At 36.4% G+C, this 27582-nt stretch overlaps 1 protein-coding gene across 4 annotated transcripts in view; it reads left to right on the top strand.

The window, feature by feature from the left end:
* Positions 1-27015, top strand: part of LMBRD2 (LMBR1 domain containing 2) — a 56035-nt gene extending 29020 nt beyond the window's left edge. For 3 of the 4 annotated variants that reach the window (XM_079916137.1, XM_079916138.1, XM_079916136.1), the window contains 9 exons: positions 149-330; positions 890-1023; positions 2407-2512; positions 3175-3272; positions 6160-6263; positions 7487-7533; positions 15971-16076; positions 20456-20585; positions 21521-27015. In XM_079916137.1, the coding sequence (XP_079772263.1) occupies positions 149-330; positions 890-1023; positions 2407-2512; positions 3175-3272; positions 6160-6263; positions 7487-7533; positions 15971-16076; positions 20456-20585; positions 21521-21581 (968 nt within the window). In that variant the 3' untranslated portion in view covers positions 21582-27015. The remainder of the gene's footprint in view (positions 1-148; positions 331-889; positions 1024-2406; positions 2513-3174; positions 3273-6159; positions 6264-7486; positions 7534-15970; positions 16077-20455; positions 20586-21520) is intronic. The other variant, XM_079916139.1, reaches the window with a different exon arrangement.
* Positions 27016-27582: the final 567 nt, after the last annotated feature.

Genomic DNA, 27582 nt, shown 5'->3' with positions numbered 1-27582 from the left:
TCATTTGCTTAGGATGGTGTCTGCCTGGTTCCACCACTGTTTTTCTCTTTGCAATTACGTGTCTTGTATTGGAGGTATTTTGAAACACTGTAAATACGCTGTTACTCCTTTATGGTTTTCCTAATCATTTTTTTCTTTTATCTTCCAGAGTGGTACTGGGAATGTCTTTTGCGACCATGGTTTTATAGGGTACTTGCTGTGGTGTTGTCCATCTTCTCCGTGATTGTTGTGTGGTCAGAGTGCACATTCTTTAGCACTACACCTGTCTTATCCCTCTTTGCAGTCTTCATACAGCTGGCCGAAAAAACATACAATTATATTTATATCGAGGTCAGTTTATTTTATATGGGTCGTAAATAAATGTCAGCCATAGTATAATCCTTAACTGTTGTATCTTTTCTCCATATATTTCTTCTAGTAATAATGAAAGCAGTGAAGTTTCCCACAGTGTTATTATTCACACTTCCAAAAATGAGCTTCATCATTTTACCCAGAATATAAAAACTAAGAACTGTATTTGAGGAGAGATGAAAAGATGCAAAATAGTGCAAAGTACTTCTCTGAGAATGCTTTGATCCTCTTTATGCCAGTGAAGCTACATAACTTATAGTCTTCACGTGAAGAGTTGCCAAGGGAATGGGAGAACAGGCTCACTTCAGGAGGTAGCTTTGAAACTTATGGATAGGATGTGGGACTGATTAAGATGTAGATTTTTTTTCATAATTTCATTTTATGAAAAAATGAAATTAGGCGGTTAAAAATTTATACTGTTACTGTGTATAAGTTTTAGAATGTCAATAAATGTTAGCTGGAATTCAAAGATAACGCTTGTGATAGTATATAAGTATTGAAGTCTGTTAGTCTGAAACTGGGTTCTTTGTTTTCTTAGATTGCTTGCTTCCTCTCCATCTTCTTCCTCAGTATCTGTGTTTATTCTACTGTGTTCAGGATTCGTGTATTTAACTATTATTACCTGGCTTCACATCACCAGACTGATGCTTACAGCCTTCTTTTCAGTGGCATGTAAGTAGATTGTGTGTAGAAACAAGGGAAATGTCTCCATTACATGTATTCTTATGGATCTCTCTTCTATTTCTTTTTGTTTATGGGTCTTCACTAACACCTGTATTTCTATGAGCTAATTGATTAGGTTTAAGTATTAATTAGGTGCTTGTTGATGGCTAGCTAAATCCTCCTTGAAGTTTAGGGTTAAAATGGGTATGCTAGATTAGGAAGGAAAAGAAAGACATAGTGAGCCTGGATTTACCAATTAGAGGGTCAGTAAATAGGTTAGTAATAAGAAGAACATTTGAGAGTTTAGAGACTAAGTCAGACCTAGAAAGTGTTCTGAGGTTCAGTGGCCTCAAACTGAATTGTGGAGGACCAAGAACACCAAAAGAATAATTCTTGCTGAGAGATTTAGTAGAAGTTTAGAGAGATGGTTCCAGCTTGGGCTAGGTTGCACAATCTACTATTTGTCCGTATTGTTAACTTAGTCATATTAGGTTTTTAGGGCTGGACTTTGGGAACTTCAAGAGGAATCAATATCTGAGGCATCTCTAAGATTTTTTTTACCTTTTTTTCCCCAATAATTATAGACTCAAAGGGAGTTGCAAATATAATACAAAGAGTCCTAGTAACCTTCACTCAGCTTCCCCCAGTGGAGACATTTTATATTGCTGTTGTACAAACACAGACACACTACTGTTAACTAGACCACAGAGCTTATTAATTTTCAGTATTTTTTTTCCTTTATTTGTGTGTGTGTGTGTGTGTGTGTGTGTGTGGATTCCCGTAACCACCACCACAATCAAGATACAGAACTATTCTATCACCACAAAAGAACTCATATTACCTCTTTCTATTCACACCCTCTCTTCATTTTTGTCTCCTTCTACTCTCCAACTCTGTAGTTCTGTAAGGTTCTCTTTTTATCTGGTCAAAACTGAGCTCCAACTATTATTTATACCTGTAATTGTCAGAGTTGACATACTTTGATAAAACTTCAGTTCTTTTACGTACTGAGTACAATTCACCTGAGGATGTTACTGTCCTCGTCACGCTATTGAGACAGATTTAGATTACACAGATGGTAGGTGTGGAAGAGGCACATACAGAGGCACTCTGCAAATTCTTGGGATAGAGCAGTGGCAAACACCAGCGAAGGAGATAACCTGAGGCTGGAGTTTTGCCTTGTAGGTGTTGGTGTTTTTAAGGAAGATGTGATTAATAGGATTTTCAGAATGTCTCAAAAGTAAGGGCAGTTTGTATTAAGAATTAAAAATACAAATAGATGAGAATAATAGTTACAATGATCTGAAATGTTCTTAATGTAGTTCAACATAATATATAATGTATCTTCCTGCTTTAATTTTTATATATTGTGTTTATTAATGCTTACTGCAGGTTATTTTGCCGTTTGACTCCTCCTTTATGTCTTAATTTCTTGGGTTTGACCCATATGGATTCATCCATCTCTCACCAGAATACACAGCCAACTGCTTATACATCTGTAAGTATTGTCAAAAAAGAGTTCTTTAGATTCATTATCTATATAGGGTGCTATTATTGTGAAATTTATTTTTACTGCTGGCGGAAAAGTTCTGTTGCATTATTAGGATCTTTTTAAAAATTACTAAAACTTTCTTTTACAGATTGTATATGTAATTACTAATGACTGAATAAAAGTGATATTGCTATATCTTATTATAAAAAATTAATTTTTGGTTCATATAGGTTGTCCAGCTGAGCAATATCAATAGACCTGACCTATAATAATATTAACCTTTATGTTTATGGTCTTAATGTATTTGATGATTTTCAGTAGTATTTATAAAATATTAATATTTGAGGGAGAAAAATCTTAATAAATAAGCAAATTAAGCTATAATAGACATATAACATTGTATTAGTTTATGGTGTACAACATAATTGGTATATGTATATATTGTGAAATAATTATCATAATAAGTTTAGTTACCATTCATCACCTCACAGTTACAATTTCTTTCCTCTTGTGATGAGAACTTAAAAATCAGTCTATTTAGTGCTTCATTTCTACTTTTTTGAAAACTCCGAATTAATTGATATAAATGGTTATGGGTGAATTTTCTAATGATGAAAAAGAATGAAAGCTATAGAAGTGTACTGATTTAATTTTTTCTTGCTCCTCAGATTATGGGTTCCATGAAAGTTTTATCCTTTATTGCAGATGGGTTCTATATATATTATCCTATGTTGGTGGTAATTCTCTGCATTGCTACTTACTTTAGGTAAGAAACAACATTGCTTATTTTCCACATATGCTTAGCCTGATCTGGATAACTTTTCTCCTTAAAGCTCTTTTAAATATTCACTGATTGGGTTCTAGTTGTTTGTTTTATTGTGACTTTGTGGGTGCTGGGCATAGTTTAAAGGGGTCGCTTGAGTGACTGGGTCAGGTTCTCCCTCCAAAGATATTTTCAAGAAAAGAGAGAGAGTTATTCTGTTACACATATTTAGTCTACAGAGTGATAGGATTAATTACAGAATGTTAACTCTGAGTCCTGGCCTGTGGTACTGGCAGCCAGTGTAGCTTATGAAGCACCCCCATACCCAGCTTGTATCCAGAAACATATATTAGTCTTAGGGCTTTCCCCACAATCATTTTTGGGTTTCTAGATATTTCAGATCATAGCCAGAACAGAGGGTCAGGTGAGGAACAGTTGAAATCAGACAGTACGTGTAAGGCAGGAAAGTACATGGGCTGCTCTTTTTATAGGATCAGAAAAAGTGGTAGAACCTTGGCAGAGATCAGACTCAAAAGGAGTTAAAAGACAGGTGTGCTTGGCTTCTAGCCCCCTGTCTTCCCTACTTCCACGTGTTAGGTGCCCACATCCTGTACTCTGCCTACCCTCTTCACTGCTTAAGTGCTCCATGACACACCAAAAATGCCCCTTAAAAAAAAAATTTTATTGATAATAAGTTTCATCCAACCACTTTTCATTTAAATCTTTCAGTACCATTATATAGTTATTGTAAATAATGTACATTATTGTACTGATATTCTAACACTAGGATATTGAGTAAACAGAAAAGTTTTGTTTGAAATAAATTCTCTATTGAATTTTGTAAAACATATATATTTTACCTTCTCATAAGTAAAGGAACTAAAGGATTATAATTTAAAATAAAACGGTTAATTTGAACTGACAAAAAAATCTAATATTTTCAATTTTTTTCCATAAGGTAGAAAAGACAGAGGTTTATACTATGAAAATCATGTATTAAAGGAAGAGACCAATCATCCTTTGGATATCCAAAATTATATTTTATTATATGCTTATTCATTTTAACAGTTTATAAACTACAAATGGAACATTAAGAGCTTGTGATGTATAAATCATATCTTCTCATGTTAGTATTTATGTTGGTAAGATTAGCATCTCATCTTATTAGATTGTTATACTGATCGAGGAATAGATGGGTGGGATAGTGCCTTGTCAACTATAAAATCTTAAACAAATGTAAGGAACTATGTCTAAAAGGAAAATTGTTGAACTTAAAAATAATTCCTTAAAAGTGTTGTTTTAGAGTTAATAAAGATAAATTTTGAGTGCCCGTTTTTCTTTAAGAGAAAAAATGGTCATATTCCTCAATTTTCAAATTATAAAAATACTCTATTATAGGAGTATATGAAGCAATGCCTTGCTGACATTTCAATGGTAACTTGACTTTATAGGTCAATTTTCTTTTGAAATGCTGGTCTAATGCTGGTCTAAAAATTAGTCTAATTCCCATATTACTAGCACACAGCCATACCCAGAGCTAATATTCAGACTTAACTGCCTAGAGAATATAAAGCTGTTTCCTGACACTTTAGACAAAGCTAAGACCTTCCCAGAGACAATGATCTCATCCTGGAGTATAGTATTCCCACAAGAACATGAAGATGGTAAGGGAATATTTAAAGTCACGGAATTAGCATGACCATCTACCTGAAACCCTAGTTTTACTTACCGTTAAGTCATACAGAGCATTCCTTATACATTAAAGCAGGCAGATAATTTATGAATTAGCCAGATTTTTACACATCACTAATGTAAAATGGGAGATCTTCACTTTTTTTAAATTGCTCCGCTGTTTTCTCTTCCTCCTAACATACACACACACGTACTTCTTCTCCCTTTCTCCTTCTTCCTCTCTCCCCCTTGCTCCATGTATGGTGTTGAGGGCATATGTGAGGGCATTAGCCTGCTGTGCCCCCCTTTGCCTGGCAAAGCAATAAAGCTATTCTTCTCTACCTCAAAAGAAAAAAAAAAAGGAAATCAATGAAAACGTTTGAGTACTAAGGTAATAAAAAGAGCTTGGTCTTTGTTTTGTCTTGGATTTAAATCCTCAGGTCTAAAATTTATTAATTGATCTTTAGCAAGGTTTTTAACCCCTTGTACCTCTGTTTCCTTATCTGTAAAGTGTTATGTATCTCTTAGAATTATAATAAGAATTAAATAAGAGTATCTGTAAATTGATGCATAATAGGAGTTTAACAAATATTAATCCTTCCTTCCTTGCGTGCCATATTTTCAGAGTATTTCTGTCCTGTACAACAGTGAGGTCTAAAGTAAATAGTAAATAAGATATAAAATGATAACCCCCAGATAAGCTATAGTAATGAATTCTGAGTTTATAGTAACACCTATTTAAATAGAATTGAGTAGTTCTCAGGATTAAAAAAACATGAAAATCAATTTGCATAACTAAGACTTTCTAAGCCAGAATATTCTGCACTTGTAAATACTGGTTGTGTATGTGTATTTTCAGTATTAATATTGCTGTTTGAATATAAGAAAAGAATAAATTGTTTTTATATTATAGCCATTGTTTAGCATCCTGCTATAGTAATCTTCTGAAGGTATGCTAATGGCCTAACTTAATTTGTGTCTGTAAGAAATATGGCTTTGGTGCATACCCTAGTCAGTGGAGTACTGGGCATATAAGCTTCTTAGAAAGGGAAATAAGTACTTCTTAAAGAAAGACAAATGTAGCTCTAGGTAACTTGACATGATAACTAGTAATAAACCATAGGCTTCTGTGGGGTGCAGATACTAAAGAACAATTAACATATCTTAATGTTTACAGTGTGAAATAATGCTTATCTTTTTGAAAATCGACTTTTATTAGCTTGGGAACTCGTTGTTTGAATCTACTTGGTTTCCAGCAGTTCATGGGAGATAACGATATGACATCAGACTTAGTTGATGAAGGAAAAGAATTAATCAGACGAGGTAAGATTTGTCTTTTAAAATGAATGAAAGGAAAGTGCTAAGACTGAGAATACAAAATTAATGTTTGTATGATTTGAAATTTTTAATCTATCTTAAGAAATTACAAATTAATATGTTTTAGCTAAAATTCTACAGAAAACTTTCATAGCAAAAATAATTCAAAAACATAAATAATTGTTTCATCTGTCTTTAAGAAATTCTGCAGAGGTTTTAATAATTAATATGTCTGCAACTAAATAACGCCCTTGCTTGGTGTTGGAGTCATTTTCCTGTTTGCTTTGAAATAGATTTGCCAAGTTAAATACAGTTAGAAAACTCATTAATTTAAAGAATCATCATTAAAAACAAGGTAAAGAATCATCATTAGTTTAATGCTGCATAGGAAATCATTCAAGCCAAGGCTGGTTTTTAGAATGTGGTAATCATTAACAACCTGTTAGAATACATGGCACTCTGTTAGAATCTAATCTCAAAACTGAGTGTATCAAATTTCCTGATGTTCAAGTGATGGTAGAATAGGAGGAAAAAGAAAAACAAAACTTGAGTTTTGGGACATTGGTTCTTAGACATTCTCCCTACTTGGGTCTGGGGTTTTTGTGTGATCTTATTTAAATGTAAGCCAAAATGTACTGTGGCTCTAAAATAGGCCAGCGTAGCCTTCACATGCTCTCATAGGAAGGTGGTATCTAGTTAATGTAATAGTTCTGCTGCTTTTTGCATTAATTAGACTTCATCTGGAGTATCATATCCAGTCCTGGGTAAGATTTTCAAGAGTAAGACTGATAAGTCAGAAGGAGTCTAGGACAGCCAGAATGAGTCTGTAGGGCATATCTTATGGAAAAGAACCACTGCTGAGTATATAGCCAGAAGAGAGTAATGGAAAAGACTTTTATGCAGAAAGAAGTATGAACTTAATTTAGAAGACAAGACATAAAGAAAAGGGAGAAGTTTCAGAGAAACAAATTTCAAGTCACCATGGGGAAGAAGTTCTTCCCCACTAAAGCTATTTAGGCAGAGCCTAAAGGGCCATCTCCAACAAAAGTAGAGAAAGTATTCTCTGTGGAGTTAGGTGAACTCTCCAGTTCTTTCCAACAATAACCTATTACCTTTGACTTTGTAGTAATTTAAAGGAAATTGGTCATAGCCTGATACCTTTACTTCAGTTACTCTACATCTAATTAAACCATGTTATACCAAATTTGAGACCACTTTTCTGTCTCTAGAGAAGAGAAAAAGGCAACGGCAAGAAGAAGGTGAAAGTCGACGAAGAGTAAGTACCGTACTTATTAAATTTCTGTAACCTAAAGATTAATGTGAAATATCATAAGAATCTTATTGATTTAGAATAATTGGCTAAAAACAGTGGGAAAAAGACATAGGATATACTTTTACAGAAAAGCAGTTTTAATAGTTTCAGATGTACATGTAGGTATCCTGTCAGACCTGTTGTAAAAAGTCATTAGTAGTAAATTACTTCATGTCCAACATCTAGCAGTTTCTTGCCTAGAGTAGGTGCTCAGTAAATATTTATTGGATAAGTGAATAAATTCATGCAATCTTGCTATTAAAGTGATTTTGATTGCTTGACAATTATGCTTTTTTTGTAATATGACATTAATTTTATTCCTCTTTAATTTTTCCTTAGTCCTTCGTTTCCTGAGGCAAACTAACCTCCTAGAGAATTGAAAAGGCAAAAAATGAGAAAAATCTAGTCACAGTTACCACAGGTTTTCAACATCTGAGTGTGTCCATTACCAGAGAAGTGAAGACTCAGGAGACATGATAGTTGTCTTCGTGTATTTTAGTGTATGTTATGTAAAGGGAGACTTGGTCTTTATTTCAGAAGGCATAACTAGAACAAAAGAGCAGAAGTGACTGGAAATAGAGTTCACCTTTTTGTGAAAACTTCCACAGTTTACCAAAATTGCAGTGGGATCATCACAAATAGAAATTTCCATGTCTTCTAGTAAGAGGGCCAAATGGTATCTGGCACGGTTATTTTAAAATGAAACCCTGCACTGCATGGGAGGCTTAATTAGGACCTCTAAAGTTCCTTTCAATTCTACGAATTTAATGAGTAGAATTCCAGTTAATAAGGTTTTAGTGCAGTTAAGACACAATGCCACATGAGTCATTACCTAATTATGTTTGTATACAACTCTAATTTTGCTATCAGAAATGACTTTTCAGGTCTCTCTGATTTGTACTTTATTTGGATGAGAGAAAATTTTATTAACATCTCATTAATTACTATGAGTTATCATAACTCTTACATGGTCAAGGTAACTTATTGTAGTTGTAAAACTATTTTGACATTTTAGATAGAATTCAATAACTTAAAAGAATCATAGCTAGCAAAAATGTCTATAAATATCTTCATTCAAGTTAAGTTTGGCAACTATTAAAAGCATTTAGAGATAAAAGAAGTAGTTATCTATACTTTCCTATTTTTTTTTTACATCTTTATTGGAGTATAATTGCTTTACAATGGTGTGTTAGTTTCTGCTTTATAACAAAGTGAATCAGTTATACATATACATATGTTCCCATATCTCTTCCCTCTTGCGTCTCCCTCTCTCCCACCCTCCCTATCCCACCCCTCCAGGCAGTCACAAAGCACCCAGCTGATCTCCCTGTGCTATGCGGCTGCTTCCCACTAGCTAGCTATTTTACGTTTGGTAGTGTATATATGTCCATGCCACTCTCTCACTGTCACAGCTTACCCTTCCCCCTCCCCATATCCTCAAGTCCATTCTCTAGTAGGTCTGTGTCTTTATTCCCGTCTTACCCCTAGGTTCTTCATGACATTTTTTTTTCTTAGATTCCATATATATGTGTTAGCATACGGTATTTGTCTTGCTCTTTCTGACTTACTTCACTCTGTATGACAGACTCTAGGTCCATCCACCTCATTACAAATAGCTCAATTTCATTTCTTTTTATGGCTGAGTAATATTCCATTGTATATATGTGCCACATCTTCTTTATCCATTCACCCGATGATGGACACTTAGGTTGCTTCCATCTCCTGGCTATTGTAAATAGAGCTGCAATGAACATTTTGGTACATGACTTTTTGAATTATGGTTTTCTCAGGGTATATGCCCAGTAGTGGGATTGCTGGGTCATATGGTAGTTCTATTTTTAGTTTTTTAAGGAACCTCCACACTGTTCTCCATAGTGGCTGTACCAATTCACATTCCCACCAGCAGTGCAAGAGTGTTCCCTTTTCTCCACACCCTCTCCAGCATTTATTGTTTCTAGATTTTTTGATGATGGCCATTCAGACTGGTGTGAAATGATATCTCATTATAGTTTTGATTTGCATTTCTCTAATGATTAATGATGTTGAGCATTCTTTCATGTGTTTGTTGGCAATCTGTATATCTTCTTTGGAGAAATGTCTACTTAGGTCTTCTGCCCATTTTTGGATTGGGGTGTTTGTTTTTTGTTATTGAGCTGCATGAGCTGCTTGTAAATTTTGGAGATTAATCCTTTGTCAGTTGCTTCATTTGCAAATATTTTCTCCCATTCTGAGGGTTGTCTTTTGGTCTTGTTTATGGTTTCCTTTGCTGTGCAACAGCTTTGCAGTTTCATTAGGTCCCATTTGTTTATTTTTGTTTTTATTTCCATTTCTCTAGGAGGTGGGTCAAAAAGGATCCTGCTGTGATTTATGTCATAGAGTGTTCTGCCTATGTTTTCCTCTAAGAGTTTGATAGTTTCTGGCCTTACATTTAGGTCTTTAATCCATTTTGAGCTTATTTTTGTGTGTGGTGTTAGGGAGTGATCTAATCTACTTTTACATGTACCTGTCCAGTTTTCCCAGCACCACTTATTGAAGGAGCTGTCCTTTCTCCACTGTACATTCCTGCCTCCTTTATCAAAGATAAGGTGACCATATGTGTGTGGGTTTATCTCTGGGATTTCTATCCTGTTCCATTGATCTATATTTCTGTTTTTGTGCCAGTACCATACTGTCTTGACTACTGTAGCTTTATAGTATAGTCTGAAGTCAGGGAGCCTGATTCCTCCAGCTCCGTTTTTCGTTCTCAAGATTGCTTTGGGTATTCGGGGTCTTTTGTGTTTCTATACAAATTGTGAAATTTTTTGTTCTAGTTCTGTGAAAAATGCCAGTGGTAATTTGATAGGGATTGCATTGAATCTGTAGATTGCGTTGGGTAGTAGAGTCATCTTCACAATGTTGATTCTTCCAATCCAAGAACATGGTATATCTCTCTGTCTATTTGTATCATCGTTAATTTCTTTCATCAGTGTCTTATAATTTTCTGCATATAGGTCTTTTGTCTCCTTAGGTAGGTTTATTCCTAGATATTTTATTCTTTTTGTTGCAATGGTAAATGGGAGTGTTTTCTTGATTTCACTTTCAGATTTTTCATCATTAGTGTATAGGAATGCCAGAGATTTCTGTGCATTAATTTTGTATGCTGCTGCATTACCAAATTCATTGATTAGCTCTAGTAGTTTTCTGGTAGCATCTTTAGGATTCTCTATGTATAGTATCATGTCATCTGCAAACAGTGACAGCTTTACTTCTTCTTTTCCGATTTGGATTCCGTTTATTTCCTTTTCTTCTCTGATTGCTGTGGCTAAAACTTCCAAAACTATGTTGAATAAGAGTGGTGAGAGTGGGCAACCTTGTCTTGTTCCTGATCTTAGTGGAAATGCTTTCAGTTTTTTACCATTGAGGACGATGTTGGCTGTAGGATTGTCATATATCGCCTTTATTATGTTGAGGAAACTTCCCTCTATGCCTACTTTCTGGAGGGTTTTTATCATAAATGGGTGTCGAATTTTGTCGAAAGTTTTCTCTGCATCTATTGAGATGACCATATGGTTTTTCTCCTTCAATTTGTTTATATGGTGTATCACATTGATTGATTTGCGTATATTGAAGAATCCTTGCATTCCTGGAATAAACCCCACTTGATCATGGCGTGTGATCCTTTCAATGTGCTGTTGTATTCTGTTTGCTAGTATTTTGTTGAGGATTTTTGCATCTATGTTCATCAGTGATATTGGCCTGTAGTTTTCTTTCTTTGTAACATCCTTGTCTGGTTTTGGTATCAGGGTGATGGTGGCCTCGTAGAATGAGTTTGGCACTGTTCCTCCCTCTGCTATATTTTGGAAGAGTTTGAGAAGGATAGGTGTTAGCTCTTTTCTAAATATTTGATAGAATTTGCCTGGGAAGCCATCTGGTCCTAGGGTTTTGTTCGTTGGAAGATTTTTAATCACAGTTTCAATTTCAGTGCTTCTGATCAGTCTGTTCATATTTTCTATTTCTTCCTGATTCAGTCTTGGCAGGTTGTGCATTTCTAAAAATGTGTCCATTTCTTCCAGGTTGTCCATTTTATTGGCATAGAGTTGCTTGTAGTAATCTCTCATGATCTTTTGTATTTCTGCAGTGTCAGTTGTTACTTCTCCTTTTTCATTACTAATTCTATTGATTTGAGTCTTCTCCCTTTTTTTCTTGATGAGTCTGGTTAATGGTTTATCAATTTTGTTTATCTTCTCAAAGAACCAGCTTTTAGCTTTATTGAGATTTGCTATCGTTTCCTTCATTTCTTTTTCATTTATTTCTGATCTGATCTTTATGATTTCTTTCCTTCTGCTAACTTTGGGGATTTTTTGTTCTTCTTTCTCTAATTGTTTTAGGTGCAAGGTTAGGTTGTTTATTCGAGATGTTTCCTGTTTCTTAAGGTAGGATTGTAATGCTATAAACTTCCCTCTTAGAACTGCTTTTGCTGCATCCCATAGGTTTTGGGTCGTCGTGTCTCCACTGTCATTTTTTTCTGGGTATTTTTTCATTTCCTCTTTGATTTCTTCAGTGATCACTTCGTTATTTAGTAGTGTATTGTTTAGCCTCCATGTGTTTGTATTTTTTCAGATCTTTTCCTGTAATTGATATCTAGTCTCATAGCGTTGTGGTTGGCGAAGATACTTGATACAATTTCAATTTTCTTAAATTTACCAAGGCTTGATTTGTGACCCAAGATATGATATATCGTGGAGAATGTTCAATGAGCACTTGAGAAAAATGTGTATTCTGTTGTTTTTGGATGGAATGTCCTATAAATATCAACTACGTCCATCTTGTTTAATGTATCATTTAAAACTTGTGTTTCTTTATTTATTTTCATTTTGGATGATCAGTCCATTGGTGAAAGTCAGGTGTTAAAGTCCCCTACTATGAATGTGTTACTGTCGATTTCCCCTATTGTGGCTGTTAGTATTTGCCTTATGTATTGAGGTGCTCCTATGTTAGGTGCATAAATCTTTACAATTGTTATATCTTCTTCTTGGATCGATCCCTTGATCATTATGTAGTGTCCTTCTTTGTCTCTTCTAATAGTCTTTATTTTAAAGTCTATTTTGTCTGATATGAGTATTGCTACTCCAGCTTTCTTTTGGTTTCCATTTGCATGGAATATATTTTTCCATCCCGTTACTTTCAGTCTGTATGTGTCTCTAGGTCTGAAGTGGGTCTCTTTTAGACAGCATATGTAAGGGTCTTGTTTTCGTATCCATTCAGCCAGTCTGTGTCTTTTGGTGGGAGGATTTAATCCATTTACATTTAAGGTAATTATCAATATGTATGTTCCTATTCCCATTTTCTTAATTGTTTTGGGTTTATTATTGTAGGTCTTCTCCTTCTCTTGTGTTTCTTGCCTAGAGAAGGTCCTTTAGCCCTTGTTGTAAAGCTGGTTTGGTGGTGCTGAACTCTCAGCTTTTGCTTGTCTGTAAAGGTTTTAATTTCTCCATCTAATCTGAATGGGATCCTTGCTGGGTAGGGTAATCTTGGTTGTAGGTTTTTCTCCTTCATCACTTTAAATATGTCCTGCCAGTCCCTTCTGGCTTGCAGTTTCTGCTGAAAGATCAGCTGTTAACCTTATGGGGATTCCCTTGTGTGTTATTTGTTGTTACTCCCTTGCTGCTTTTAATATGTTTTCTTTGTATTTAACTTTTGACAGTTTGATTAATATGTGTCTTGGCGTGTTTCTCCTTGGATTTACGCTGTATGGGACTCTGTGTGCTTCCTGGACTTGATTAACTATTTCCTTTCCCATATTAGGGAAGTTTTCAACTATAATCTCTTCAAATATTTTCTCAGTCCCTTTCTTTTTCTGTTCTTCTTCTGGAACCCCTATGATTCGAATGTTGGTGCATTTACTGTTGTCCCAGAGGTCTCTGAGACTGTCTTCAGTTCTTTTCATTCTTTTTTGTTTATTCTGCTCTGCAGTAGTTATTTCCACTATTTTATCTTCCAGGTCACTTATCCGTTCTTCTGCCTCAGTTATTCTGCTATTGATCCCTTCTAGAGTATTTTTAATTTCATTTATTGTGTTGTTCATCGTTGTTTGTTTCATCTTTAGTTCTTCTAGGTCCTTGTTAAATGTTTCTTGCATTTTCTCTATTCTATTTCCAAGATTTTGGATCATGTTTACTATCATTATTCTGAATTCTTTTTCAGGTAGTCTGCCTATTTCCTCTTCATTTGTTAGGTCTGGTGGGTTTTTATCTTGCACCTTCATCTGCTGTGTGTTTTTCTGTCTTCTCATTTTGCTTATCTTACTGTGTTTGGGGTCTCCTTTTTGCAGGCTGCAGGTTCGTAGTTACCGTTGTTTTTGGTGTCTGTCCCCAGTGGCTAAGGTTGGTTCAGTGGGTTGTGTAGGCTTCCTGGTGGAGGGGACTAGTGCGTGTGTTCTGGTGGATGAGGCTGGATCTTGTCTTTCTGGTGGGCAGGTCCATGTCTGGTGGTGTGTTTTGGGGTGTCTGTGGACTTATGATTTAGGCAGCCTCTCTGCTAATGGGTGGGTTTGTGTTCCTGTCTTGTTAGTTGTTTGGCATAGGGTGTCCAGCTCTGGTAGCTTGCTGGTCGTTGAGTGAAGCTGGGTGTTGGTGTTGAGATGGAGCTCTCTCGGAGATTTTCACTGTTTGATATTACATGCAGCTGGGAGGTCTCTTGTGGACCAGTGTCCTGAAGTTGGCTCTCCCACCACAGAGGCACAGCACTGACTCCTGGCTGCAGCACCAAGAGCCTTTCATCCACACGGCTCAGAATAAAAGGGAGAAAAAGTAGAAAGAAAGAAAGAAAGAGGATAAAATAAAATAAAGTAAGGTAAAATAAAATAAAGTTATGAAAATAAAAAAATTATTAAGAAAAAAAATTTTTTAAAGTCAGAAAAAAAACGGACATATAGAACCCTAGGACAAATGGTGAAAGCAAAGCTATACAGTCAAAATCTCACACAGAAGCATACACATACTCACAAAAAGAGGAAAAGGGGAAAAAATAATAAATCTTGCTCTCAAAGTCCACCTCCTCAATTTGGGATGATTCATTGTCTGTTCATGTATTCCACAGATGCAGGGTACATCAGGTTGATTGTGGAGATTTAATCCACTGCTCCTGAGGCTGCTGGCCCTTTTTCTTCTTTGTTCTCACAGCTCCCAGGGTTCAGCTTTGGATTTGGCCCCGCCTCTGCGTGTAGGTCGCTGGAGGGCGTCTGTTCTTCGCTCAGACAGGACGGGGTTAAAGGAGCAGCTGACTCGGGGGCTCTGGCTCACTCAGGCCAGGGAGAGGGAGGGGTACGGAGTGCGGGGCAAGCCTGCGGCGGCAGAGGCCAGCGTGACATTGCACCAGCCTGAGGCACGCCGTGCATTCTCTCGGGGGAGTTGACCCTGGATCCCGGGACCCTGGCAGTGGTGGGCTGCACAGGCTCCCCGGAAGGGAGGTGTGGATAGTGACCTGTGCTCGCACACAGGCTTCTTGGTGGCGGCAGCAGCAGCCTTAGCGTCTCATGCCCGTCTCTGGGGTCCACGCTTTTTGCTGCGGCTCGCGCCCATCTCTGGAGCTCCTTTAAGCAGCGCTCTTAATCCCCTCTCCTCACGCACCAGGAAACAAAGAGGGAGGAAAAAGTCTCTTGCCTCTTCGGCAGGTCCAGACTTTTCCCCGGACTACCTCCCGGCTAGCTGTGGCGCACTAACCCCCTGCAGGCTGTGTTCACGCCGCCAACCCCAGTCCTCTCCCAGCGCTCTGACCAAAGCCCAAACCTCAGCTCCCAGCCCCGCCCGCCCCAGCGGGTGAGCAGACAAGCCTCTCGGGCTGGTGAGTGCCGGTCGGCACCGATCCTCTGTGCGGGAATCTCTGAGCTTTGCCCTCCGCACCCCTGTTGCTGTGCTGTCCTCCTCAGCCTCGAAGCTCCCCCGCTCCGCCACCCGCAGTCTCCGCCCGCCAAGGGGCTTCCTAGTGTGTGGAAACCTTTCCTCCTTCACAGCTCCCTCCCACTGGTGCAGGTCCCGTCCCTATTCTTTTGTCTCTGTTTATTCTTTTTTTTTTTTGCCCTACCCAGGTACTTGGGGAGTTTCTTGCCTTTGGGGAGGTCTGAGGTCTTCTGCCAGCCTTCAGTAGGTGTTCTGTAGGAGTTGTTCCACATGTAGATGTATTTCTGATGTATCTGTGGGGAGGAAGGTGATCTCTGCGTCTTACTCTTCCGCCATCTTCCCCCCCTCCCTATCTATGATTTCTAAAGGCACTGTGCTAATTATACTGATTATCTGATGAATTCCTGATGAAAAAGAATTAGATTATATTACTCTGCATATGTAATCTAAATCTGTTATCACTGATGAATTATTTTCTGACTGTGTGTTCTTGTGTTATATAATCATTTGTTTTTCTTTCCTAGGAATGGAAAGAACGTTATGGACACAGTAGAGAAGATTCCACTAGAAACAGAAATGTTCATATTGACCCAAAAGAGTCAAACTTCTCAGATATTAGTACCAACCGATGTAAGTAGTTTATTGTCTAGTTTTCTAAGAAATTTTTTTCTTATGCTTGCTTGCATAGAGAGTGAGGATTAGTTACCCATCCAGAAATGCCTTTAGAGAACTATAAATGTGGTTCTGCAGTGACTTTACTTTTTTCATCCCTCAGTGTATGAGAGGAAGGAGAAACTCAAATACACATTCTGATAGGAGAAGGAGACATCTGGGACATCAAGTGATTAGTTGTAATTACACTACCTAAATAATAGTACTTATCCCAGGCACATTGTAGGCAGGTACTGATTTCTGTTTACCTAGATGTTTTTCAGGCTGTTCAGTCATTTTTATAATAAGTTACTGATTGACCCATATATATCAGGTACTTTCCCAGGAATACAGGAATACAAAGAAGATAACTTCCATCCTCGGTTTGCCTATAATTTAGTGAGGGACTGATATCAGGCAGAAGACATTGGTCAGTCGGTTGGGTTAGGAAACCTCCCCACATCCTTGACCCTGCCATCTGCTTCTGGGAATGCGAATTCCCAGGATCCAGCACTGAGTAGAAGGCAGAGGTTGTTTGTCTTTGGGGGAGATGCAGGGATGCTGAGAGAGTGTAAGGGTGCATGCCTGATGCTGAGAGAACTCAGCTCAGGGGATGGAAAAGAATTCTTTATTGGGAACAGATTTCTGTTATAAAGAAGTACTGTTTAGGAATAAGTAGTACTTAGCCAGGTGAAGGGGTTTTAGGCAGAAGGAAGAATGAGTGACATGAGAGAACCTTTGGGGAAATGTAGGCTTTTCTCTATGACTAGAGCCTATAGAAGGCTGATGAGAGGCAAGGCTGCAGAGATAGTTGGGAAACAGGTATTATCATGCTTAGAAGTTTAGATTTTATGCCAAAGATAAGATTTCAATATGGAAAGAAGCATGCTCAGATTTTTGGTTTAGGAAGATGAATTTGACATCTGTATAAAGCATGATTTCCAGGGAAGTGAGACAGAAACCAGTTTAGTGTCTGTTTTAGTAATGCAGTCAAAAAATGATGAGGGCTCCCTCTGCACTCATTCTTATTTCCCTCTCAAATCTGTTCATTCACCCAAGGGAAACTAGAATGCTCTTCTATACCAATAAATCTGATCATATCACTTCTCTGCTTAAAACTGTACAATGACTTTTCATTCTTATGGAAAGCCCTTCCGCATGTGAGGCTGGATCTCTCCCCATGCTCCCCCGGCCCTCTCTGCTCCGAGCACACCTTGCCTTCTGCTCACTCAAGCAAACACCATTCCTTCTGCTGTGCTGTTTCTCTGCCTGAAATGCTCTTCCTCCCCTTCTTCACCGCATTAGCTCCTGCTCACCTTGCAGATCTCACCCCCAGAGCTTCCTCAGAGAACCTTCCCCAGACCTCTCTGACTAGGCCAGATCACCGTCATGGTTACTAACAGGTTACACTCCTCTTAAACACACATCAGAGTTACCATTTTACATTTGTGTCATTATTTGATCATGGTTCATCTCCCTCACTAGATTGTTAAGTTCCGTTAGAACAGGGACCATACCTGGTTTTGCTCACTGTGGTATCACTAGAGCCCAGCCCAAAGCCTGGCATACGGTACCTGCTCAGTGGAGACTTGTAGAATTGAACAAAGACAACCATATCTGTAGTATATTCTATTTTATGAACGTATATCCTCAGTCACCCTGGTTTACAGTTTTCACAGATACCCACTAGTTGTTTGTTTTTTTTTAATTGAAATATGGTTGATTTGCAAGGCTGTGTTAATTTCTGCTGTACAGCAAAGTGATTCAGCTATACATATATATATACGTTCTTTTTTATATTCTTTTCCATTATGGTTTCTCACAGCATATTGAATGTAGTTCCCTGTGCTACACAGTAGAACCTTGTTGTTTATCCATTCTATATATAATAGTTTGCATCTGCTAACCCCAAACTCCCAGCCCATCCCTCCCTCCCTGCCTCGGCAACCACAAGTCTGTTCTTTATAGATCTCCACTCTTTTTTTTTTTTTTTTAACATCTTTATTGGACTATAATTGCTTTACAATGGTGTGTTGGTTTCTGCTCCATAACAAAAGTGAATCAGCCATACATGTACACATGTTCCCATGTCTCTTCCCTCTTGCATCTCCCTCCCTCCCGCCCTCCCTGTCCCACCCCTCCAGGCGGTCACGGGGCACCGAGCTGATCTCCCTGTGCTGTGTGGCTGCTTCCCACTAGCTGTCTACCTTGCTTTTGGTGGTGTGTATATGTCCATGCCTCTCTCTCGCTTTGTCACAGCTTACCCTTCCCCCTCCCCATATCCTCAGGTCCTTTCTCTAGTGGTTCTGTGTCTTTGTTCCTGTCTTGCCTCTAGGTTCTTCATGACATTTTTTTTTCTTAAATTCCATATATATGTGTTAGCATACGGTATTTGTCTTGCTCTTTCTGACTTACTTCACTCTGTATGACAGACTCTAGGTCTATCCACCTCATTACAAATAGCTCAATTTCGTTTCTTTTTATGGCTGAGTAATATTCCATTGTATATATGTGCCACATCTTCTTTATCCATTCATCCGATGATGGACACTTACAGTGACACCTAATTCACATAATTATCACTCTGTTGAGATCTTTCTTCCTTTGTATATTTGTTTTGTAGTCTGCAGTGTAGCATTGCAGCTCTATTTACAATAGCCCGGAGATGGAAACAACCTAAGTGTCCATCATCGGATGAATGGATAAAGAAGATGTGGCACATATATACAATGGAATATTACTCAGCTATGAAAAGAAACGAAATTGAGCTGTTTGTAGTGACGTGGATAGACCTGGAGTCTGTCATGCAGAGTGAAGTAGGTCAGAGGGAGAGAGACAGATACCGTGTGCTGACATGTGTATGTGGAATTTGGGAAAGAAAAGATGTCATGAAGAACCTAGGGGTAGAGCAGGAATAAAGACACAGACTTACTGGAGAATGGACTTTAGGATATGGGGAGGGGGAGGGGTGGGCTGTGACAAAGCAGGAGAGAGGCATGGACATATGTGTATGTGCACTACCAAGTGTGGGGTGGATGGCTGGTGGGGGGCAGCTGCATGGCACGGGGAGATCAGCTCGGTGCTTTGTGACCGCCTGGAGGGGTGGGATGGGGGGGGTGGGAGGGAGGGAGCAAGCGGGAGGGATATGGGAACATGTGTGTATATATAACTGATTCATTTTGTTGTGAAGCAGAAACTAAAAAAAAAAAAAAAAAAAAAAATGAGGGCATGAAATAAGCACCCTTGAGATGACCCTGGAGATAAAGAAGAAAGGATGTGTTTGGATGAGATTTAGCGTAGAAGAAATAGGAGGAAACTAAAGTTTCAGTTAAAGCTAGAAAATAGAGGGAGGATTCTACAAAGAGATTTGGAAGTTTATCATGGATTTGGAGTTAACAGAATGCAGAGATCTGGGAGTATGGAGAATGGTTAAGAGAAGAGGAAACACAAAGCCTTAGGATGATGAGTTAGAAACTGGCATGTGGTAGGCAACCAATATTTGCTGAATGAATGAGAGAAACGGTAAAGGGCAGAGTCCAAGATGACAAAAATATGAGAGAATTGGCTTGCCTTAGATTTTCAAAAAGACCTATATTATAGTTTGTTTGAAGCTGTTGAGCTGCTCAAAATAACATTGTGAAAATTTAGGTTGTTTATGAAGTAAACCCCATTCACGTAGAGAAGGGATTAGTTCTCTAGATCTGTGCTGACCAGGGTGGTAACCATTAGCCACATATGGCTGTTGAGCATTTGCAGTGTAGCTGGTGCCCCATATTGAAATGATAATATTTTGTATATACTGAGTTAAATTAAATATATTAAGATTAATTTCACCTATTTCTTTTTACTTTTTTAATGTATCTACTAGTAAAAAGTAAATACGGGGCTTGGAATTTATTTCTGTTGGACATTACTGCCCTAAACTATTGCTTCATGGGAAAAAGACTCAGGCCTTTTTGAAGAGTTTGAGTTGATTACACCTTAAAATCCTAGCCGAGAAGTGAGATGTAGCACCCCCTGTATTCAGTGTGCAACCAGCTGAAACTTAATTTGATTATGAACAATTTCACTGTTATGATACCATAGTTAAATACTAATTCTGATTCATATTGAGTCTTTGCGCTATAGCTGCTTCTGAGCTTAGACTACATACAAGGGAGAACTTTTCCTTGTTATTTTCTATCATACTATTAATCATTTTAATCTAATTTTAAGATAACTACATAGTTATCTTTTCTTAATATTGTCTTTACAATCAAAATTCACATCCTTTATAAACTTGACTTTTCTTTCCATGAGTCCATAGACTGTGACCCATAAAAACAATAGAAAGTGGACATTTTTTTCTTCTTTTGCAGCAGCATCCAAATATACCAGGGCTAATAATAGGACTGAAAGGGACCGAATAGAACTCCTCCAAGATGCAGAACCTTTGGATTTTAATGCAGAAACATTCACTGATGATCCTCTTGAATCTGAATCAGGAAGGTAAGTTCCAGCTTATCATTTTGGCTCCAGCATTCCTCTGAAATTTTAATAACATTCTGACTTGATGAGATAAACATAAGGAAAGTATTCATCTTTACTACTAATAAAAAGCATATTAAGCAACCTTTGAAACCTTTTAACACCTTCTAATGCTTCTGTATTTAAAAAATTATAGCATCTAGTGGTGGTGATTGAAATTAGTATCTTCGCAAACTACTACTAGTAGTATGATAAATAACAAAAAGAATTGAAATCATTTGGTAGAATCTTAACAATATTTATATGCCTATTTCTGACAATCCCGTTTATGAAATGTATCATATTTTGCAATAGTTTACATAGGTGTAACTGGGTGGCACACTATTCTAAGCACTTTAACAACAGTAATTGTATTTTATGGTTGTCAGTCCAATTGAATTTGCATCCAGAGAGGCTCAATAACTTACCCAGGATCACACGGCTTGTAAATGACAAAGTCAGGCATTTAAACCCCAGGACTCTGGCTACAGAGTCTGTGCTTTAGGCTACTATACTATGTAGAAATAATTAAACAAAAGCAAATCATCATATGCATGAAGATATTTGCTATAGTATTGCCTATAAATAGCAAAAAGAATATTCTATTTATATTCAACAATCTAGTTATTAAATCTGTTAAGTTCCATGATGTATTTTACATTTCCCCACTCCTTTCTTTTTACATCTCTCACCCCGCCATATGTGTCATATGTCATAGGCTCTAAAACCGTCATTGGTTGATTTATAATTAGGTAAATCCCTTTGGGATAACATTCTTGGCTAAGTTCCTGATTTCAGCTACTGAATAGATTTTACAGTTCTTACAAATTATGTAGCCACTTCCTTTTAATGTGTCCTTGTTTTTCTCTCCTTCTTTATTTTTGATGCCTTGGATCATTTCTTTATCCACCTTTCAGGTATCAGCCTGGTGGACGATACCTCTCAATGTCTCGCAGCCGAATATTTGATGATGTTTAAAATCTGTAAGAATATATGGAATAACTAACCAAGATCAACACATAAGTTCAGTCTTTATGAACATCTGTATGCCCTAGAATTTACACTGAACTCTTAGTGAAAAGTGTCAGGATAAAAAAGGCACTAAAAATTAATGGGATCTTAGTAATAATAGTTTATTGTTCATTGAATAGAGTATCATCTTTTCTAATAAGGTTTGTTACATACCATTCCTGAAGTGTCTGCCTTAGAAGTACAGTTACAGTGGAAGGATTTAATTCATGATTAAGATCAGTATATGTTGAAAACATGTAGTTCAGTTTGTTTCAGATAAATTTTTTTCAGGAAAGTTGTTTCAAAGGTCCAAGGAAGCCATAGTTGTAACTGAATAATATTATACAGTTTTATTATTGTGAGTTACATATTTTCTGTTTCTAAAGAGTATGTTGATCCTTTATTTCTCAAAGAGATGGACACCTCAATAACAACCATATTTACAAAACCCATGTCTTAAAACACGGCTTACTTACCAGACATAACTGAATGTAGAAAGCTCTTTTTCAATACTGTATGCAAATTAGTTAGGTTTTTGCATGTATAATTAAGATTATCCTTCAACTGATACTGTTTGTATCTTCAGCATGTGTACTATAATCAGGTGATGTATTCTTTCAGTCTTTGGTGGTAACTGGAAATTGTCTTATGCTTTTGGTATTGTTTTGTAAAATTTTCATTTCAGAGAGAGGTGTTCACCTTTGACATTTAGCATATTGATTTGAGTTGATTATTGCATTCGAGGAGAATCGTAATTATTAATGGTAAATAGTGGGGGGTTTTAATAACCAAAGAGTCCCACAAAATTCTCTGCTTTTGAAAGGTGCCTGTTTATTCCTTTTGTAAAACAATATCTGGTTATTCAAAGGTAAAAAGTCAATCCGTTTACTGTTATTACTAACAGTTAAATTATGATTTATAGAAAACAGAAAACTAGTTGAGAATGGAGATGTGTAGTAACTTGTTGGTTAAACATGTTATTATTTAAAATTGAATTTTTTAAACTTTGTGTTTAAGCCAAAGTTAGGTATTATATTTTAAATCATCAGTGTTTTATTTCACAGTGACTATAGTTGAGCACAACATGTTTGCAGAGAGTTATGTCCCTGAAATATTTGCAACTCTGAGAATCCATACCTTGGATTCACCCAGTGGTGACTGTACTTGAGCTTGCCCATGGCTGTCTTAGTTTAACACCTATTATCCCGCGTAACTTTTAGTAGTGGCCCAGTTTGAAGATGAATTATATAGTCAAATTTGATTATATGTTTCTTGAGGGTAGTTTTTCCCTGAATCATATTTAAATGTTTTATTTTCCTCTTTTCGTAATGTTATCATTTAAATTTTTTAAAAGCCACAGTTTTATGCAGATACTGAGAGGAATAGTGTATCATCCTAATTATCTGATTTTTATGAACTTTGAGATTTGATCCCTTTTAAAATATCAATGGATAGATTTTACTCTCAATCGAAGATTATATAGACTGCTTATTTAAGAACACACACACACAGCCTTTTATTGTGAAGCATGGTTAGAGAGCAGTAGGCCAGGAGCAGAGATAATTTAACACTGTTTGAAATTTCATGATTGACCATTGAAACCTTGGGCAAATCATGTAACCATTCAGTGCCTCAATTTCTTCATTTTCAAAATGAAGAGGACTCTTGCTATTTACCTACTGATCTACCTCACAAAGCTATTGTGAGGGTATTGAGTTGATGTTTATGTGGTGGCGTTTAAAAAGACAGAATAAGTTGTTAGCTGTGCTGGTTTTGTTATTTGAAAATAGTGGATGGGAAAAGGATCACCCCAGGAAGGGGTCCAGTTTCTTATTATTACAGAGAAGCTTACAAGTTCCCAGAGCAAAAGCTCTTTTGGGAATAATTAATCAAAATCCTTTGAAAATAATATTGTTTTATTTTTCAGTCTTTGGGTTTACTTTGGAATATTTTCCTTAAGTATAATGTTGTTTCTCATCAGGTTTTATCATGAAACTCAGATGCTATTGTAGAAATAGAAGCAGAAAAAGAGAAGAAATGATCCAGTTACTTTTATAACTTATAATACCCTAAGATATATTGATAGAAATAAGTAAAGGAATGTACTACTTTATTTTATTGTTAAATTTTTTATGATTATAATAACTTCTGAGTTATTTCCAAAATAATTTTTGGTTGTTTAAGTGATCCAGAGTATTCAACTTTTTAAGCAGAATTTATCTTACAGGATTTCAAATATGATCATATAGGAAGGTTACCTAGCTAGGTAAATTTGTGTTTAGAAGGTAATGATTTAACCCCTGAGGACTAAGAGTTCATTGCTGGGGAAATGAGTTAATGTTCATTAAGCCACCTTGTAAAAAACTGTAATAAGAACAAAAGTTTTCTGTTTTGAGAAGCTTATTAAAATATAATGATATCTACTGCAAAACGTTACTACTAAATTCATAACACTACATGCAAAGTACATTTCTTGAAGAATTACTTCTGGCAATTACCTTTTGAGGTGTTTCTTACATAATAGTTGATATCTGGTTAAATTTTCTAAATTATTTTTCTAAATAATGTTAGGTAAGGATATTCTAAGCCAGTAGTTCAAAATAACCATTGCAGAAAATAACAATTAATAATCTATTAATTTCATGAATCTATAAGTTGCTAATTAACTTTTGTTACTACATCAATAATTTCTTATTATCAATAGAGCATTTTTGTAAAAATCATTATTAAAATAAACCTAATTATTAGAATTTGTTCTCTTACCAAATGAACGCAGGGGCTTTGGAATAATTTCATCACGCAAGAGGCCCTCATTTCACAAGAGTGGTAAGGGCTAAATCAGAACATTCAAGGGTTTTTCATTTATAAAGAATAGATCAGAGAGTTTGACAATCGAAACTTTCTTAAAAAAGTGCTGCCAGTTGATTTGGATTTGGACACTACTATTTGATTAGATTATCAGTTCTTAAATTTATGCTGGTTGTGTGCCCAAATGAACTTAAATGTGGATAGGAAAGTCAGTGTGAGTGTTTTTTAAGTATATTTTAGAATATCAATGAAGGGATTCATTGATGTACAATAGCAAACCTCATTTTTTTATACCTTTAGTAGATTTAGAGAATGTTCTTGATTTTTGTGTTGATTACTATTTTAAAGGAAAAATAAACTCTCCATAATTATAATTCACACTGTTCAGTAATGTGAGTTTTATACTTGTGATTTGTGTGGGCAATGCCTGAAAAATCACAAGGATAAATATATTTGCACTAAGAGGCAAAACATGTCCCTGAAAACTCTTAACATACTTGAATCTCCAAAATACAATGGATTGTATTGTATTAAATTCTAAATGTTGAGAAGTAAATGAATTTAGAGTTTTATCTTTCATTTCTTTTCTTCCTTCTTCCCTTCATTCCTTTTATACCTTCCTTCCTATCTGAAGCCTCTCTGTATAGTATGACTTCTAATGTGCTGACAGATTTTTTTCCGTTTGTTCTTTGTGTACAGTTGTTTTTGATGATCAGTGCACTCAGAAGGTTCTTACTACAGATCCCACTACTTGAATAGCAGTATTGCACTTAAAGTAGTGAAACAGATTTTGCTAGACAACTAAGCAACATCTGAATGTAAATGTGATGGATGCTAGCTCAGTGTGTTGTCTTTTTCCGCCACTAAGTAAGGCACTTCAGTAAAATGAATTATTCTCAGTGTAAATGTTTTAGCATAAAATTAGACTTCCAAAACCAGTAATTGTTAAAAACGAAACAAGCAAACAAACCCAAAACATTAAGAACCTTGAGGCCTCTTTTTATGAAAAGGAGTTCGTAAATAATATACATCATTGTCAAAGTTTTCATTAAAGAGAGGTTGGAACAATATGAGAAGGTTACAGGAAGCCTTCTGAATTGTGAATTCCCTTTGTGTGGGGTACTTCTTTCCAACTCAGTGACTTTTTTCCTGCTCAGAGACCTGGAAGACTAGGCAGTGTTATCCCCTGTACTAACTCCTGGAGACCAGGTCCTGTGAACCGTCTCCACCATCAGAGCAGCCACTAGCCCTGCCCCATCCCCAGTCCCATTGCAATGGGAACATACCCTCACCCCTAATTCCTTTCATGTTCAGCCTGGTTTTCCTAACATTTTATTTTCACTTTCAAAAGATTTGTCCATCGAGGTTGATCACAATTTTAAATTTGTTAATAAAGCAAGAATATTGGCATGTTCCTCTTCTTATAGATATCCTAAAAGACTTTTGTTTTTAACACACTTCCTGGTGTGAATTAACCTTTTTTCCTGTGAAAATCTTTTCTTTTGTGATTATCCTGATCTCACATTATTTTGCAAAAGGAGATTTTTACTGTACTTAGTGCAAAAGGGTAGAAAGAATGGTTTACTGTGGCAGACATAGGGAGAATAAAGTCATAATTTGTTCATCTGACTGTACAACACCATTTTGAGTTATTATTGACATAAATCTTATCAACCTAATCACTTAGAGCTGTATTTCTCAAAAGAATGCTGGCTAGCATCTTCCCTACTTAGTACACCAAATTGTAGGGGAGAGACTTTTTTTTTTTTTAAAGCAATCCAATGGATTTGTTTTGTCCATATTTTGAACACAACTTGAAGGATTTTTCTCATTTAGAAGATAGAGAACATGTGGACCTGTCTTTTAAATTACTGTAATCTCATATATATGTTTATAAATTATAGCATTGAAAAAAGAGCTCTAATATTGATGTTGTTACCTTCTGATATTTAATTTTTATAAAATGTTTTTGTAAGTAACTAATTGTAGTATTGCTTTTAAGTAGTTTAAAAATCTTTCTCAAATAAGTTCTGCCCAGAACCTATTTCCTTAGGGCAATACTCTAAAGTTCAGTAGTCCAGTATGAGTTTGAAATACTCCTACATCTCTCTTCAGTATCTTTTTATGTATACCAGTACCCAAGCAAAGTATACCAAATGCCTAATTTCTGTGTTGCATTAATAAAGTACTTGTTATTTATCTAATTCAGTGGATTAGGTGAAATAGAAGATAAGTCTTTCAAATGTGCATCTGATCATAATTTTCAAAATGTACATTATGTTCATTTTTGGTGCATGATGCCAATTTATCTTTAATCAGCTACTACTACCTGGTATGTAATGGCAGATGTTTTCCTTTCTGACTAATGGGTTGTAGATGTAACTATTTTTCTCTGCAGATTCTCACTAAATATGTATTTGAACAAACCTGCAAAGTGCTACCTATAAGTAAGTTAGCATCTTTGGCCTTATCTATGCATAATGTTCTCTTAGTTTGGTTTTGACAAACTCATGGACTTGGAATTGCTTTGTAGTATTTTAATTTATTGCGATGTAATGAATTTTTTGAAATGTTTATTTGATTAGCTGTTAAAATATAGGAAATTATGTAGCTTTGCATGAAATAAAGTACATTTCTACAAGTTACTAAAAATTTTGCTGATTATGTGTTTTACTTCATACCACCTTTGAGATTAAACTCTTTTTAGTAGACTAAGGCATGTTTTGTTCCTTACAAATTTATTAACAGGTATCACAAAAGAAATGTTTTAAGGTAAATAATTAAATACTGTAGGTTCCACATTACTTTATCTTGTGTTTATAATTAAAATAAATAATTGTTATAAAACAAATATCATATATTAATGCATATACGTGGAATCTAGAAAAATAGTACAAATGAACCTATTTGCAGGGCAGGAATAGAAATGCAGATGTAGGGAATAGATGTGTGGACACAGGGAGGATGGAGGGGAGGGTGGGATGAACTGGGAGATTAGGTTTGACATAATTACACTACCATGTGTAAAACAGATAGCTAGTGGGAACCTGCTGTATAGCACAGGGAGCTCAGTTCGGTGCTCCGTGATGACCTAGTGATGGGTGGGATGGGGGGTGGGGGGGGAGGTCCAAGAGGGAGGGGATATATGTGTACATATAGC

The sequence above is a fragment of the Stenella coeruleoalba genome, assembly GCF_951394435.1.
Source record: "Stenella coeruleoalba genome assembly, chromosome: 3".
NCBI classification, from domain to species: domain Eukaryota; kingdom Metazoa; phylum Chordata; class Mammalia; order Artiodactyla; family Delphinidae; genus Stenella; species Stenella coeruleoalba.
The sequence above is the reverse complement of the archived record's forward strand: the minus strand, read 5'-3'. Positions and strand labels throughout refer to the sequence as shown.